Source organism: Phoenix dactylifera, unplaced genomic scaffold, assembly GCF_009389715.1.
Source record: "Phoenix dactylifera cultivar Barhee BC4 unplaced genomic scaffold, palm_55x_up_171113_PBpolish2nd_filt_p 000781F, whole genome shotgun sequence".
NCBI classification, from domain to species: domain Eukaryota; kingdom Viridiplantae; phylum Streptophyta; class Magnoliopsida; order Arecales; family Arecaceae; genus Phoenix; species Phoenix dactylifera.
The window spans coordinates 173,371-190,478 of record NW_024068151.1 but is presented as its reverse complement, the minus strand read 5'-3'; the positions used below and the strand labels follow the sequence as shown (position 1 = coordinate 190,478).

The 17,108-nt window shown below is 37.0% G+C and overlaps 1 protein-coding gene across 1 annotated transcript; it reads left to right on the top strand.

Annotated features, from left to right (window-relative positions):
• Positions 1–3,091: 3,091 nt before the first annotated feature.
• LOC103696975 lies at positions 3,092–15,672 on the top strand. The gene is made up of 2 exons (XM_008778719.4): positions 3,092–3,627; positions 15,432–15,672. The coding sequence occupies exon 1, from the start codon at positions 3,132–3,134 to the stop codon at positions 3,624–3,626; it is 495 nt and encodes a 164-aa protein (XP_008776941.3). The 5' UTR covers positions 3,092–3,131; the 3' UTR covers position 3,627; positions 15,432–15,672.
• Positions 15,673–17,108: the final 1,436 nt, after the last annotated feature.

The window sequence follows — 17,108 nt, the reverse complement described above, 5'->3', positions numbered from 1 at the left end:
TATCGTCTGATGTGTTGCTTTATAGGAGCTTATACCGCCATTGCGAGGCATCTCCGTCAATTTTTTGATCTAATCTGGCTCTAGCATAGAGAAATTATATCCTACACGTCGTGCGCTACATGGCTGTGCATACTGCCAATCACAACTGCTTGAGTGCTCGTTTCAGTGCACCGCTATAGAAATAAACAGATGTGATTGGCGGCGTGCATGACCAACACGGTGCATGCCGTGTAGGGTATAATTTCTCCTTTTAACATGCGACCTCAACCCCGTCGAAGTTTTCGCATTAAGGCGGCCGAGCCAAAAAGCAATGGTTTTCACATCAAGTATAATGATAGAAGTCTCACAGCTGAGTATAATGATAAAAAGCAATTTCACAGCTGAGTAACTATCCTATTGTTCCATTTTGAGCTAAAAACCATGGCACTCTCAGATTGAAGAACGTCAGGAAGAGGAAGTACATCGGAGAAAATATTACTGAGACGGGCTTTTTATGTCACTTTAATCAAAAAGAAATCATGTATCATGCATAGGCCTGGGCCTGGTTCGTTCATATTGGGCTTGGGCTTTGTTGGGAGAAACAGTAACATGAACAAAACTTGTAGGGATAATCTTATTCTTCTACCGAGCCTAATGACATGAAAGTAATTTTAATGGATAGCGTTTTTCCTTTCGAAGTGGATGCTAATGAATGCTCACAATGGTTTTAATTTCCTTGCTTGCAGTAGGACAGCACACACCATAGTATAACATTATTTCATGGTGGGCTATGGTTCATATTTATAAAAAGGACTCCCTTTTTGATTAATTGCAATGAAGGTAGTGTAAACACCGTGTAAGTGTGGATTTCCATGAGATTTCCCGCATTAAAGGATTTCATGTCCAGCCTGATCTCTAAAAGGAACATAATTTCCGACATTAAAGAATGGAAAGCCTAGATCAACCCATATCCTATGTATGGATTCCGGTTGTATCTTTCGCGAGAAAGAATGATTAATCTTCTTTCATGATGTCAATCGTTAGATCATTCTTCGTACAGATCTCAAAACACTCTAAACTTTCTCCTTCATCTACCTGCATAGATCTTGTAGTAGTTATTATTTGATCTGACAGTGCACATATGAAAAAATAGATTGACCGTTTTTTGCACGAAAGGTACAACCTGAACCCCCTATGGATCTAGCAAAATTATCCAAGTAGACCTTAAAGAACGTATACAAACCTAGCATTCGCTGCATACATATAAAAAAAGGAGGCAAAAAAAAAAAAAAAAGCCTTTTAAGCACTATAACCCAAGCATTGGAATTAACAAATTGTCGATATTAAGAAGCATGCCCCCACATGAGTCATGCATGATGATGGTTGACTGGTAGTTGCAGTTCACATACATGTTAGTTTGAAAGATATTTAATTTGAAAGATATTTAAACAACATGTTATACAGATCAAAATATAAATATAAATATGAAATATTTTATGAACTAATATATAAAAATGCACAAAAGAAAATAAATTTTAGCTGCGGTGGTGCTGCTAAGAAAGGCTGCAAATCTGGTCTTTTATAATATTATTAGAAATATTTGGTGTTTATCGGTGTCCAATTTCTAATTTTGCCTTTCACCCCCCACCCAACCCCCCTCCCCCCAAAAAAAATCGAGGTCAAAAGAACCTCGCGAATTCGATCTGTATAAAGCTTTAAAAGGTGGCTAGCGCGTGACACCTGTTCATTTAATGATACCACGTGTTAAACTATTTGTAGCTCGTACACAAGATGTATCCTTAAAAGAACCCGGAAACTTGGACCTTGTATTGAGTGAGTAAGCATCTATCGATTCTTTGCACTTGCGACGGGGTGGCAGCTCCTCTGTGACATGGGTGGAGAGCTGGGGGCTCTTTTTGGTGTAATACATAAATATATTTATAGAAAATTAACGTCGATATCTGTACTCTCTTTATACTAAATACTCCGAAATTAGACATTTTGGCATCTAACCCCCCATCAAACCTTGTTATTAGAGAGACATACTTCTTTTGTGGTATTCTTGGCTTCTTGCATAGTATTATGTCACTACTAAGATTTCTAAATACAAAGATTGTAGCCCATCTTAATGAGTGACCATTCTAACCTACAGTGAGATGAATCAATATCTTGACCAATATATATGTAAATGTAGAAAATTTTGAAAACATCTCACATTTTATACAATTCAAGATATTCATATCTTGATCAATATAATAAATTTAAGATTAAATATTTTTATATTTTATTATTTATATTTCTATAAAATATATTTAAAATATTAAATGATTGAAAAGAATTTGATCGATATATTAATATAATCTCAATGAATATAGTAGGATCATGTCAATTAGTAGTTTAAAATATAATAGTCTATATCAATTGAAATAATAAAAATGTAAGCCCTAGATATCATGTGGGGGCACTCGATGTCAATATTAGTCAATTTCTATTGAGATGGAGATGTTTACCATAGCCAATTACTTAAAACAATTTATCATTATTAATATAAAATTAGTTATTATGCTCTCAACCATTTTAAAAATGTCTTGTTAGGATAAGTTGTCGCTTAGTATGGGAATCGAAAGCTAATTCAAATAATTTTGGAATTAAAAAGAAAAAAATAAGAGTAGAGTAATTATTTAAAAAGTTAAAATGATTACATGCATTTATTAATGATTAATAATATCGCAATAGAGATTTCTTTCTTTCTTTGAAAAATGCATGATCAAAAGGCTCGGAAGAGTTTAAGAAAATTTATGTGTTGATGCCTGGAGCAATCGTATTCTCTAGCTTGTTTCTTTATTTTTTGAACTATATATTAGCCCAAAGATATAATTTTTCTTTTGTTATTGATTAACGATGGACAAAGGTACAACCAAGTATTAAAAAAAAAAAAAAAAAAAAGGCAATGAAAGGTTTACTTTTATTTTAACCTTTAACGTGGGTTTATATGCAAAATCTTCAAATTCCAAAATAAGGGTATTGTGTTAGAGAAAAGGGCGTGTGTATATCAATCCACACATTCCTCCGGTAACTAACGGCTTTTCCGTATGTTATGATATAATATAATGGAAGAAATTGGTCAGGGATCCTTCGTTCCCTCACGGAAGATGGCCGCCAGATCCCTTCTCTTCCTCCTCTCCCTCCTCTTCTTCTCTCTCCCACATCCCTCCCGTTCCCTAAACCCTAACCCTAACCCTAACCTTAAGCTTAACCCTAATCCTAGCTCCGCCTATGACGAGCTCAAGAGCAGCGGCTTCCCCGTCGGGCTCCTCCCCACCAACGTCTGTGGCTACTCCCTCAACCGCACCTCTGGCATCTTCGCCGTCGATCTCGACGACCACTGCCGTATCACGCTTCCCCCGGACAACTACCTCGCTGCCTACTCTTCCAGGATCACTGGCAAGCTCAACAACCGCCGGATCTCCGAGGTCAACGGGATCCGGGTCCGAGCCTTCTTTCGGTGGTGGTCCATCACCGGCATCCGGTCCTCCGGCGACGATCTCGTGTTCGAGGTCGGCGTCACCTCCGCCAAGTATCCTTCCCGGAATTTTGGCGAGAGCCCCGACTGCGAGGGCCGGAGTCCAAGAAAGGCGTCATCTTGAGGTAGGTTAGATACCCTTTGTTAGGATTTTGATAATGTCATATTTTGCGTCTTGTTCTTTCACTGTTTTGTTTTGTTTTTTTTTTCCTGTTGTTTAATTTGGGAAAAGGCTTGCATTTCTTGAGCCTTTGGTTGCGATTAGATGACTCTAATCTGAAAGCTAGGATTTTCTTGTCTCGTGGATCTCTAACTTTAATTATTTGGTCATCGTTTTGGTGTTCAACTAGATTGTTTCATCCAAGTTCTTGGGTGGAAGGTACTTTTGATTTGAAATATTTATTCTCAAAAACTGCCATGGTTGTGACGAGCTAAGACGAATTTGAGTTTATTTTTATTATAACCGAGTAGTCTTTTTAATGATTGCTTCCCATGGTTGTAACGAATTATGAAGAATTTGAGTTTAGTTAGATTATGGAATGCATTGAATTAATCTTAAAAGCTGCCAATGAAAATCTGATCATGCTACAAGCAAGTTTTTACAAGCTTACAGTTAATCAGACAAGAATTTGAATGTTCCAGCAGATATGGAAAATGTTTTCCATATTTTAGGTGTTTATTATGAAACTAAAAAAAAGAAGAAAGAGTTTAGTTTAAGTTTGTTCTTGATTTTTACCCGATCCTTTTTAAGATAATGCAGACTAAATTCTATAGTTTCTCTCCTTTTCTTTTCTTTAGTTCTGCCTATATCCTCTTTTAGATAATACTTGACCAAAATTTCTATATTTTCTACTCCTGCTTATCTGTTACTTAAACATTTTATAGAGGGTTTACTTAAAACTTTGTTTGTTCCATCATTTTTTCTTCTTCTTCATCATTGAAGGAACTAGCTCTGGTTTAATTGAGGGTACTGTAATTGTGTAAGTGACTTTTCCTCATTTAGGTTTCTGCAGAAAACCAGGTGTCATGATGGAGGCTTGAATAACCTGTATAATTAATCACTGGTGCACTCATTTTTTAAAGCAAACTTAATAATTAAGGTATATTGGGCTGACAAAAGAAGTTGATTGCAGCACTAGCATTCTGGAAATAAATGGCCTTCATAATCTTCATTGACATCCTCAAAATCAATGCCCAAATAACCACTGCAAATGATTTTGATGGGTTAACCATACATACATCTTAGGAATGCTTCTGTGAAATGACCTTTTCCTATGAAACAACTATTTCATAAAATGACAAAAGAGAAGAAGACAAAAGGCTTCCAACACATGAACAGAAAGTGATAAATAAAAAGAGAATGAACAGAACAACCCTTGTCCATGACTTATAAACAGGGCTCTAATGTGCCTTTCTAATTTTTGTACTGTAGTTTATGAAAGTCTCTACATATATCGACTATTGATAGTTTCAGTTCTCTCCATCAGCTCTAGTTATCATAGCAAAATTTGAGCAGTAATAGAATGAGAATACAAAAAGGACATGCTTCTGCTATGATTTTTTCTGAGTAAAGGTGGATGAATTCAGTCAAGTTGGGTCAGGTTACGCAAGTAATCCACTTTTAAGCATTTTGTACTGAGCCATTAAATTCATTCACATAATTGCATACCCCTGCTTCCTTCAGCAAACACTATAAATCAAAACCTGAAAACCAGAACTTGCTTTCTTTAGGCCCATGCCTAAAGCTCTTTAGTATTGCAATTTTACCTTCTCTATCCAACAAACCTTCCTTTTTTTCCCTTCCAAACTCAAACATTGTCTCCAAACCAGTCTACTCTTAGATTTTAGTTTTCTTGGATCCCAAAGGGCAGACCCAGATGCATAGATAAGCTGGACTTTGCATCCCAAGGTTTTTGCTGATTCAGGAATAGTGACGCTCTGTACCTTCACCGAAGTGGGAGCTTTAACAACTAGAAATTTTTCTGCATCATATTATGCAGCTGAGTGGTGTGAGGAGTTACTCTAAAGTGTCTTTATTATAGATTCTTCACGGTTCATACTACGAATAAAAGAGCAATTGTCGAATAATGTACAAGAAACCTTCTCGATTCATCTTAATTTGAAATCAAGCCATCAGGTAAGCATCACAAACCCTTTTTGGATGACTCAAGTGAAGGGTTTTAGTATGTTATAATGCGCAGCGGAAGTTAGGAATTTTAAAAATTTCTTGATAAAGTTCCTTAACATAAAACCCTTATAAGCCAAGATCACCTTAATGGAAGCAATCAAATAATATAATATAAATGCAGAAATAGAAGAATACCTCTAACGCTAATCCAATATGCAGAATTTCCACTAGGTACCCAAGTGTTCACCCTCCAACGTTGATCCACACGAAAACTTGATTTAAGTCTTAAGCTCCAAAGACTTTGATCCTTAATGCAGAATTCTTAAAGAACTCTAATGGCTTGCTTTCCTTTCTTTCTATTTTTCTTTAACCTTCTAAAATCACTTCTAATCCTTTTGTCCTAAAGAAGACCACCTTGTCTTGGCTTAGGACACACTAGAAGCAATGCTAGAAAGAAAGAAACTAATGTAAGAAAGAAAGAAGAGAGGAGTGGGGTGGAGTTGGAATGATGAAACCCATGGAGTGCTAGCCTATTTATAATAGGTGTAGGGATGCATCTCCAAGGGATGCATCCCATCCACACATCCTTTCATAAAAGGACATCATCTAAGGGCCATATCAAATAAGAGGAGGTGCAGATCAAGTGAAGAGGTGTATCAAATGATATGTCCTTTCATGTGGTGCCATATTTTGACCAAGTCAACATCACATGCTAATCACATGTCCATCATGCCTCACCTCTTGATCTTTCATGATGATGATCCAAGGGCTCCAATGCAAGGCGCCATTTACTTGACCCATTATGTCTTCATCCAATGGTGGGATTAAGATCCAATGGTCAATTATGATAGCCATCCTCTAACCCAATCCAATTGGGTTAAACCAACTCTCCATTATGTCTTCATCCAACGGTAGATCAAGATCTAACGGTCTAGATTGAATGATTTATTAAATCTAATCCAATTAGACTCAAACCAAGCCAATTAGGTGCCAACTCTTGGCTAACCCATATTAGAAGATGATCTAATCAAATTAGATCAATTAAGAATCAGATTCGAATCCAATTCGAATCAAGAGCTAAGGGTTTGCAACACCTGCTAGGATGTCTATCTTGCAAACATGATCTAATCCAATTAGACCCTTAATAAGTTTTCTTATGTGTGACCCATTGGGTTCCATACTTAGCCAGCAATAGGTGTGAGTGCAAGTTGACCCAACTTGATTAGAACTCTTCTAATCGATTTAAGTCCAAACTGCGCGAACCCAAACTTAACAATTAGAATCCTTTTTAATTGGTGATCGAATTAAACTCTTTAATTCGATCAAACCTATAAGACAAGATTGACGTCTAGCAACGTGTCATGTCTACCCGGAAAATATGGAATTTGGTGGAAATACCAAAAATACCCTTCAGTGGCAAGTTACCATGCAATTCAATCCTTTAATCAAACTGCATCCCAAATATGTATATGAGTATGAATATATGTCAAACTCAATTTCATATTCATATTTTTCTCAATCTTTTAATGATAATTCAAATAATGAAACATTAGAAACTCTTTCTAATTTTCATTCTGCTTTGATCAAAGGCTTCCTGAATTATCATATGATTAGAATAAATAGGATGCTATCTTCTCTTACTAGAAGTGATTAATTCCTTGTTGACCTACTCATAATCTTCGTACACAATTCACCATATCCAGAAGACCTCGTACATAACTTATTGTCATGAATGAGTGTAAACCAAAATATGGGTTCATGTGCACAAGATACCATGGTGATCTCAGGTCATAGGATCAGTTGCACAACTCCCACTAAGAGAATCATCTTTTGACATGTAAGTAAGACTTCATAAGATTTCTCTTTGTAGGTCAATTCAGTGAACTCATTCCTCTAATGAGCACCCACATCTTTATATTAGTGTCTCCACACAAATGATTGTGAGATCAATCATCCTCTGCATCGAGCATACATAAGACATGCCAGTCTTTCCGGTAATCATTGATCCCCGACTCAATGTACCAATGACTGGGAATATTTAAGATTAGGATTTTAGGATTTTAAGTCTCACTAGTATGATCTCATCATAGTCTTAAAACCATTGCCCTAATCTAAGGAGTTTATCATAAATATAATCAACAGCATATGATAAAACATAACGCCTTTATTCATATTTAAATGTCATGTACATGATTTGGACAAATCAAAAGAAAAAACCTTTCGCAATACATATTGCGATTGGCTTGTAGGGCATCTACTCTTTCAATCTCCCACTTGCACTAAAGCCAATCGCTCTTATATTTTATCCCCATACAATCGAGGTGGCGATCGAACTGCTGTTGTGGTAGAGCTTTAGTGAACGGGTCTGCTAAGTTGTTCTTTGTGTCTACTCGTTCAATGACTATGTCTTGTCTCTCGACGATCTCTCGAACGAGGTGGAAGCGTCTTAGAATGTGCTTGGATTTGTGATGAGATCTTGGTTCCTTTGCTTGAGCAACAGCTCCAGTGTTGTCACAATAAACTGAAACTGGTCCAGCAATCTCAGGAACTACTCCCAACTCAGCGATGAACTTCTTCATCCAGACAGCTTCCTTAGCGGCTTCACTTACAGCGATGTATTCTGCCTCAGTAGTTGAGTCAGCTACAGTTTACTGCTTGGAACTCTTCCAGCTCACTGCACCACCATTTAGGGTAAAGACATATCCTGAAGTGGACTTGCTATCATCTGGATCTGATTGAAAACTAGAATCATAAAATCCTACTAGTTTCAACTCAGATCCTCCATAAACTAGAAAAATATCTTTAGTCCTTCTTAAGTACTTAAGAATATTTTTCACAGCTATCCAATGATTTTCTCCTGGATCAGCCTGGAATCTGCTTGTTATGCCTAAGGCATAAGCAACATCAGGCCTAGTACATAGCATAGCATACATAATTGATCCTACTGCCGAAGCATAGGGAATAGAATTCATTCTATTCCTCTCTTCAGATGTCTTAGGAGACATCTTCTTAGAGAGACGTATGCCATGACTCATAGGTAAGTAACCTCTTTTACTTCCTTCCATGCTGAATCTTTTTAGCACATGATCTATGTACCTAGACTGGGACAAGCCTAGCATCCTTTTAGATCTATCCCTATAGATCTTTATACCAAGTATATAGGATGCTTCTCCCAAGTCTTTCATGGAAAAGCTTTTTGATAGCCAAGTCTTGACCGATTGTAACATTGGAATATCATTTTCAATGATTAGTATGTCATCTACATACAATATTAAGAAGACAACGGCACTCCCACTAGTCTTCTTGTACACACATGGTTCATCCACATTTTTGATAAAACCAAACTCTTTGACTGTTGTATCAAAACGGATGTTCCAACTCCTCGATGCTTGCTTTAATCCATAAATGGATCTCTTAAGCTTGCATACTTGATTTGCTCTCCCACTTGAGACAAATCCTTCTGGCTGTGTCATGTAAACCTCTTCCTCAAGATAACCATTAAGGAAGGCGGTTTTGACATCCATCTGCCAAATTTCATAATCATAGTATGCAGCTATTGCAAGCAAAATCCGAATAGATTTAAGCATGGCAACTGGTGAAAAAGTTTCATCATAGTCAATTCCTTGCTTTTGCCTGAAACCTTTTGCCACCAATCTAGCCTTGTAGGTTTCTACTTGGCCATCTGCTCCAATCTTCTTCTTATAGACCCATTTGCAACCTATAGGGTTTACACCTTCTGGTGCATCAACCAAAGTCCATACTTGGTTGGTATACATAGAGTCTATTTCGGATTTCATAGCTTCTAACCATTTGTTAGAGTCATTACTCATGATAGCTTCCGAATAGGTCAGAGGATCATCATTTTCGACGATGTGGGCTTCATCATTCTCAATGATAAACCCATACCTCTTAGGTGCATTTCGCACTCTATCTGACCTTTGGAGAGGAGATGTGTGTTGTGGTTGTACTTCATCAATGGGTACATCTGGTTGAAGAATTTCTTGTGTTTCTATTTGTAGGTCTTGAACTTCATTAAGTTCAATTCTTCTTTCACTGCCCTTTTCTAAGATAAACTCTTTTTCTAAGAAAGTGGCATGCCTACTAACAAATACCTTTTGTTCAGTAGGGTGATAGAAGAGATATCCAATACTTTCTTTGGAATAACCTATAAATGTACATTTATCTGATCTAACACTTAGCTTATGTCCAAAATTTCTTTTGACATATGCTTGGCAGCCCCATATTTTAAAATATTTAAGATTGGGCTTTCTACCTCTCCATATCTCATATGGAGTACTAGATACAGATTTTGAAGGTATCCTGTTTAGCACATATGTAGCAGTTTCTAAGGCATAACCCCAGAAGGAAATAGGAAGATCTGTAAAGCACATCATGGACCTTACCATATCTAATAGAGTACGATTCCTCCGTTCAGCTACACCATTTAGTTGTGGCGTATACGGAGGTGTCCATTCAGAGAGAATGCTCTTTTCTTTAAGATGATTTAAAAATTCACTAGAAAGGTATTCACCTCCTCGATCAGATCGAAGGATTTTAATACACTTTCCGGTTTGTTTTTCAACCATACTTTGATACTCTTTAAACTTATCAAAGGCTTCGTATTTATGTTTCATAAGATACACAAATCCGAACCTTGATAAATCATCAGTGAATGTGATGAAGTAAGAGTATCCACCTCTAGCTGAAGTTGTCATAGGACCACATACATCTGTATGTATAAGTCCTAATAACTCACTTGCCCTTTCTCCATGTCCAGTGAATGGAGACTTGGTCATTTTTCCCATAAGACAAGATTCACAAGTTCCTAATGATTCATAATCATAAGGATCAAAGAACTCTTCTTTGTATAACTTGTTGATTCTTGATTCACTTATGTGACCAAGTCGGCAATGCCAAAGGAGGGTATTATTCACTTCCTCTCTCTTTCTTTTATTGCTTTTATTAATATGAAAGACATTGTCATTAAGTAATAAAACTAGAAGATCATTTTTCATAATGCCATTGCAAAGATGCTTATTAGAAAAATAAATAGAGCAACCATTGCCCTTTCCATTAATTTCAAAACCTTTCTTTAACAACAAAGGAATGGAAATTACATTTCTAATAATTTTGGGCATATAATAACAATCTTCTAATTGTAGGAGCTTTCCCGAAGGCAATTCCAAGTTGTAAGTTCCAACAGCTTCAGCCTGGATGGACTCTCCTCCAGCGCCATACAGCTCGAAGTCACCTTTCTTCAAAATTTTAATTTTCTGTAGTCCATGCAAAGATTTGCAAATGTGAAAACCACAGCCGGTATCCAATACCCATGAATTTGAATTTGAAGAACTTAATGACAAGTTGGCATGTAACATAAACATACCTTTTGATGCAACTCTTGCATCGGTCTTCATACTTGCAAGAAAACTCTTGCAATTCCTTTTCCAGTGTCCAGCTTTGCCGCAATGAAAACAGGTACTTGATCCGGAGTTTTTCTTTCCTTTTTTCTTTTTGATGCTACTCTTAGGGTTCAATCTTTTCTTAGAACCCTTATTGCCCGATTTTCTCTTAGAGGTGCCATCTATAAGAAGGAGTGGACCTTTATCCTTCTTAATATGGCCTTCAGCTGTTTTGAGCATATTTAACAGCTCGGGCAGGGAGGTGTTCAGCTTGTTCATGTGAAAGTTCACAACAAACTGAGAGAATGAATCAGGCAGTGATTGCAGGATCAAATCCTGACTGAGCTCACTATCCATAGCAAAACCTAATTGACTTAATCTGGTGATCAAGTCTATAACCATAAGAACATAGTTTTGCACTGGAGTTCCTTCATTCATTCTAGCACGGAACAACTGCTTAGATATCTCATACCTAGCAGTCCTGCTTTGTTCTCCATACGACTCTTTTAAATTGAGAAGTATGGATTGAGTGTCCATGCCTTCATGTTGCCTTTGTAATTCATTGCTCATAGAGGCAAGTATGATACATTTGACAGTCACACTGTCATTTTTCCACATCTTATGTGTGGCAACCTCCTCTTCTGTAGCATCATCCCCTAGATCTCCAAGATCAGGGGTTTCAAGTATATAGGAAATTTTCTCCTGAGTGAGTACTATCTTTAAATTCCTCAACCAGTCCACATAGTTTGGTCCGGTCAACTTGTTGGCATCTAAGATGCCTTTTAGTGAAAGTGAAGAAGCCATTTAATAATTCTACATATGCAAGAACATAACTAATATAAGCAGACCAATCATGATGACATGTTTGCAACTAGATAAGGACTTTAATCTAATTTGTCTCCTACTATTTTTATCGAATATCATAGCCCTCTCCTATGATAAACGTGAAAATATAATTTTTCTTAGTAGGGTTGAGATCCTAATTCATCATAAAAAGCCTTGTGTTTACACAACAAACTCTTATGAGTTCAAAGGTAGGAACCTCTTTCCAATTGCATCTCATGCAATTCTCAACTTTATCTTGTCCTCTTAAAATACTTATTGCCTTGTGTTAGCACAACAAACAATAATATTTTAGTTAAGTCAAACCCTTCATTTCCATATAGTCATATTCGAATAATATTGCCCTTGTGGTTGCACAACAAGGCAATATATTAAAATATGCCATAAGCATCTTAATGCACCAAGACAGTATAACATCAGTCCCCATTGCAAGTTTTGTGTTAGCACAACAAACTAGCATGGATCTTGACATAATAATATCGAGGCATGAAGGAAGGCTATCAATAGTGTTATATCAATATTAAGCTTATCCATAATAGGCAATCAAACAATTGGCCAGGTAAGCAGGTGGGAGGCTCCCCTTACTCAGAGAGTAAGGTCCTAATTAAGTAACCACCTTTAGTGCTTTCCTTAGACACCAATTAGATTAATTGTTCTAGAATGGGTTAGCTCAAAGTTTTTCAACACTATGACTTAATATAATTTTTATTGAGGGCTTACTAGTCTCTAGCACATTCTTTAATTGTAACATACATTTAACATATATAAAATAAGCTATCATGCATCATAGCTATCTCATAGCATGTATAAATCATAAGCAACTAATTAACATGCTTCAACATATTTTCATATGGAAAATTTCATATCATGACATTTTATTACATATCATATCATATATGAATCATATATTTCAGCATTTCATTAAGCATATGACATTACTATCTCATAGTAAATTAATAATCATACATCATATATAATTATTTGATTGAACCAATTAAGGATGGCTCTGATACCACTGAAGGGTTTTAGCATGTTATAATGCGCAGCGGAAGTTAGGAATTTTAAAAATTTCTTGATAAAGTTTCTTAACATAAAACCCTTATAAGCCAAGATCACCTTAATGGAAGCAATCAAATAATATAATATAAATGCAGAAATAGAAGAATACCTCTAACGCTAATCCAATATGCAGAATTTCCACTAGGTGCCCAAGTGTTCACTCTCCAACGTTGATCCACACGAAAACTTGATTTAAGTCTTAAGCTCCAAAGACTTTGATCCTTAATGCAGAATTCTTAAAGAACTCTAATGGCTTGCTTTCCTTTCTTTCTATTTTTCTTTAACCTTCTAAAATCACTTCTAATCCTTTTGTCCTAAAGAAGACCACCTTGTCTTGGCTTAGGACACACTAGAAGCAATGCTAGAAAGAAAGAAACTAATGTAAGAAAGAAAGAAGAGAGGAGTGGGGTGGAGTTGGAATGATGAAACCCATGGAGTGCTAGCCTATTTATAATAGGTGTAGGGATGCATCTCCAAGGGATGCATCCCATCCACACATCCTTTCATGAAAGGACATCATCTAAGGGCCATATCAAATAAGAGGAGGTGCAGATCAAGTGAAGAGGTGTATCAAATGATATGTCCTTTCATGTGGTGCCATATTTTGACCAAGTCAACATCACATGCTAATCACATGTCCATCATGCCTCACCTCTTGATCTTTCATGATGATGATCCAAGGGCTCCAATGCAAGGCGCCATTTACTTGACCCATTATGTCTTCATCCAATGGTGGGATTAAGATCCAATGGTCAATTATGATAGCCATTCTCTAACCCAATCCAATTGGGTTAAACCAACTCTCCATTATGTCTTCATCCAACGGTAGATCAAGATCTAACGGTCTAGATTGAATGATTTATTAAATCTAATCCAATTAGACTCAAACCAAGCCAATTAGGTGCCAACTCTTGGCTAACCCATATTAGAAGATGATCTAATCAAATTAGATCAATTAAGAATCAGATTCGAATCCAATTCGAATCAAGAGCTAAGGGTTTGCAACACCTGCTAGGATGTCTATCTTGCAAACATGATCTAATCCAATTAGACCCTTAATAAGTTTTCTTGTGTGTGACCCATTGGGTTCCATACTTAGCCAGCAATAGGTGTGAGTGCAAGTTGACCCAACTTGATTAGAACTCTTCTAATCGATTTAAGTCCAAACTGTGCGAACCCAAACTTAACAATTAGAATCCTTTCTAATTGGTGATCGAATTAAACTCTTTAATTCGATCAAACCTATAAGACAAGATTGACGTCTAGCAACGTGTCATGTCTACCCGGAAAATATGGAATTTGGTGGAAATACCAAAAATACCCTTCAGTGGCAAGTTACCATGCAATTCAATCCTTTAATCAAACTGCATCCCAAATATGTATATGAGTATGAATATATGTCAAACTCAATTTCATATTCATATTTTTCTCAATCTTTTAATGATAATTCAAATAATGAAACATTAGAAACTCTTTCTAATTTTCATTCTGCTTTGATCAAAGGCTTCCTGAATTATCATATGATTAGAATAAATAGGATGCTATCTTCTCTTACTAGAAGTGATTAATTCCTTGTTGACCTACTCATAATCTTCGTACACAATTCACCATATCCAGAAGACCTCGTACATAACTTATTGTCATGAATGAGTGTAAACCAAAATATGGGTTCATGTGCACAAGATACCATGGTGATCTCAGGTCATAGGATCAGTTGCACAACTCCCACTAAGAGAATCATCTTTTGACATGTAAGTAAGACTTCATAAGATTTCTCTTTGTAGGTCAATTCAGTGAACTCATTCCTCTAATGAGCACCCACATCTTTATATTAGTGTCTCCACACAAATGATTGTGAGATCAATCATCCTCTGCATCGAGCATACATAAGACATGCCAGTCTTTCCGGTAATCATTGATCCCCGACTCAATGTACCAATGACTGGGAATATTTAAGATTAGGATTTTAGGATTTTAAGTCTCACTAGTATGATCTCATCATAGTCTTAAAACCATTGCCCTAATCTAAGGAGTTTATCATAAATATAATCAACAGCATATGATAAAACATAACGCCTTTATTCATATTTAAATGTCATGTACATGATTTGGACAAATCAAAAGAAAAAACTTTTCGCAATACATATTGCGATTGGCTTGTAGGGCATCTACTCTTTCATCAAGTCGAGTAAACATATCTCAGATATCTGCTATCAGCAGTAAGATGCATTCTCTAACATTGTTTGCGTGCTGTCATGCGAATAAATTTACTCAGTTGCAATGACTGCAATGAGGCTCCATACCTCAAGATTGTTGGCTCGATGTCCCTCCTCACTCTCTTCCTAGCTTTCAAGATTTTTAACCTTGCTATTTTTGACTGCTGTAATTGTTTGGTTTTTGATGTTACTTGACTGATAGATCATGTCAGTTATTAGAATTTCCTGAGTATATCTTCTGTATTGGATTCGAGTGAATTGATGTCATTCTTGTTGCTTTGCAGGAGCTCCTATGCTTTACACCTCAGATATGTATTTTATGATGATAACTCCATGTGGTTGATACATTCTATGCATTATAAGCCCTTGATGGGCAATGTCCATGTTTCCATTACGTGCTTGGAAAACATATTCATTCCATCTTACGTCTTGACATGGAATCCAAACTAACTGGGCTGAAAGTTGCTGGTCGACTTTGATGATCGATAACAGCAGGCTCTGGTTGCTAATCTTTCTGTTATTATCCTCAGCGAGCTTCTTTTATGAATGCTTCACTTAACAGGCCAGCACAGCAACTATCCAAACTGGCATTTGAACGGGCCATATTGTTTCCGACCCAAGACATCTGATGCATTTACACGCTACCTGTAAAGAGTTTATGAATGAGAGTGATGCTGTAGGGACCCTAAATGAAGCTACCTGTGAATAACATCTGTAATATTTGCGTCAGATTAAGCTGTTGCATTGCATGGTAGGACCAGGAGTGGGCTAGATACGAGGTACTCTATCAATCGTTAAAAAGTAGAATACACAATGCACTGTTTACTTGGCTTGGTCATTGAATGGATACCCGGACAAAATGCTTTAAAATACTTTTAACCTTGATGCGAAGAGGCTGAGGAAGGGAATGAAAAATGAATAGCCTCGTGAATTATGTTTACAGAAAAAGAATATCCTCGTCTATTGATGTGAGCTTCTTGCACTAAAACAATCTTTGTTTCATGCGGTCATTCAAGTACCATAGTGCTGTCCAAAGAGCGGTACAGCACTAGAGTGGATTCAGGGAGTGGACAGATATGGAGATGGTCATCCTCTCATCCGTGAGATTCAGAAATTGGCTCAGGAGCCGAGCGTTTTCCAGGCTTTACATATTTTCCGGGAGGCGAATAGTGCAGCAGACTGGGTTGCCTCATTTGCTGCCCAGTACTCCGAGAAGGTCATTTGGACATCTGTAGGAGATATTTCTTCCACCTTGCACTCTTTACTTTATTTTGATATGGCTGGATATACTCAAGTTAGAGCTATATGAATTGTCGTTTTCACCAAAAAAAAAAAAGAGCAGTACAGCAACAAAGTTTCTCATGTTCCACTCAGGAAGGTGAGAATGGGGAAGAAATTCCTACGTCGAAGGTTGCAATGCATACGAGATTTTCTGAAAACGAAACTTTCTAGGAGCTAAAAGGAGAACTTTGATCTTGCACTTTAGTTGTCTCACTCTGGTATCCATCCCTTTCTCTTCCATTGCCATAAAGAGGAACTGGTATTGTATCCTTGCATCCCATGGAGAACGAGCTTGGCAAATTTACATTTGCTTTCATTCCTTTACTGTGTCAATCTCTCCGGACTGTGTGCATTAGCAGCTCATCCTAAACAAATTCTGTTTTAAGCTGAGCTGCTTAAATGTATAATTGAAAATCCACTGCACGCATGCATGCACAGGCATGCAAAAAGAAACAAAGAGAAGAAAAAAAGTTGGGAAGTTGGAAGGAACTATGGGTGAACAGGTGCATAGTTTCTTGCACGAAACTATACTGTTTTCGTGCTGCTGCAGCACTGAAAATCCATTCCAGAGGACAGAAAAGTCCTTAAAATCCTCTAGAATTATAGACCGGGATTCTGACTCGGAGAGATCGAGACCAGACCCGGTCTGAGCCGTTTCAACTTAACTGGGCCCGCTAGCC

Excerpts from the sequence above, each read along its gene's own strand:
- LOC103696975 (XM_008778719.4), top strand. The coding sequence starts at position 3,132 with ATGGCCGCCAGATCCCTTCTCTTCCTCCTCTCCCTCCTCTTCTTCTCT.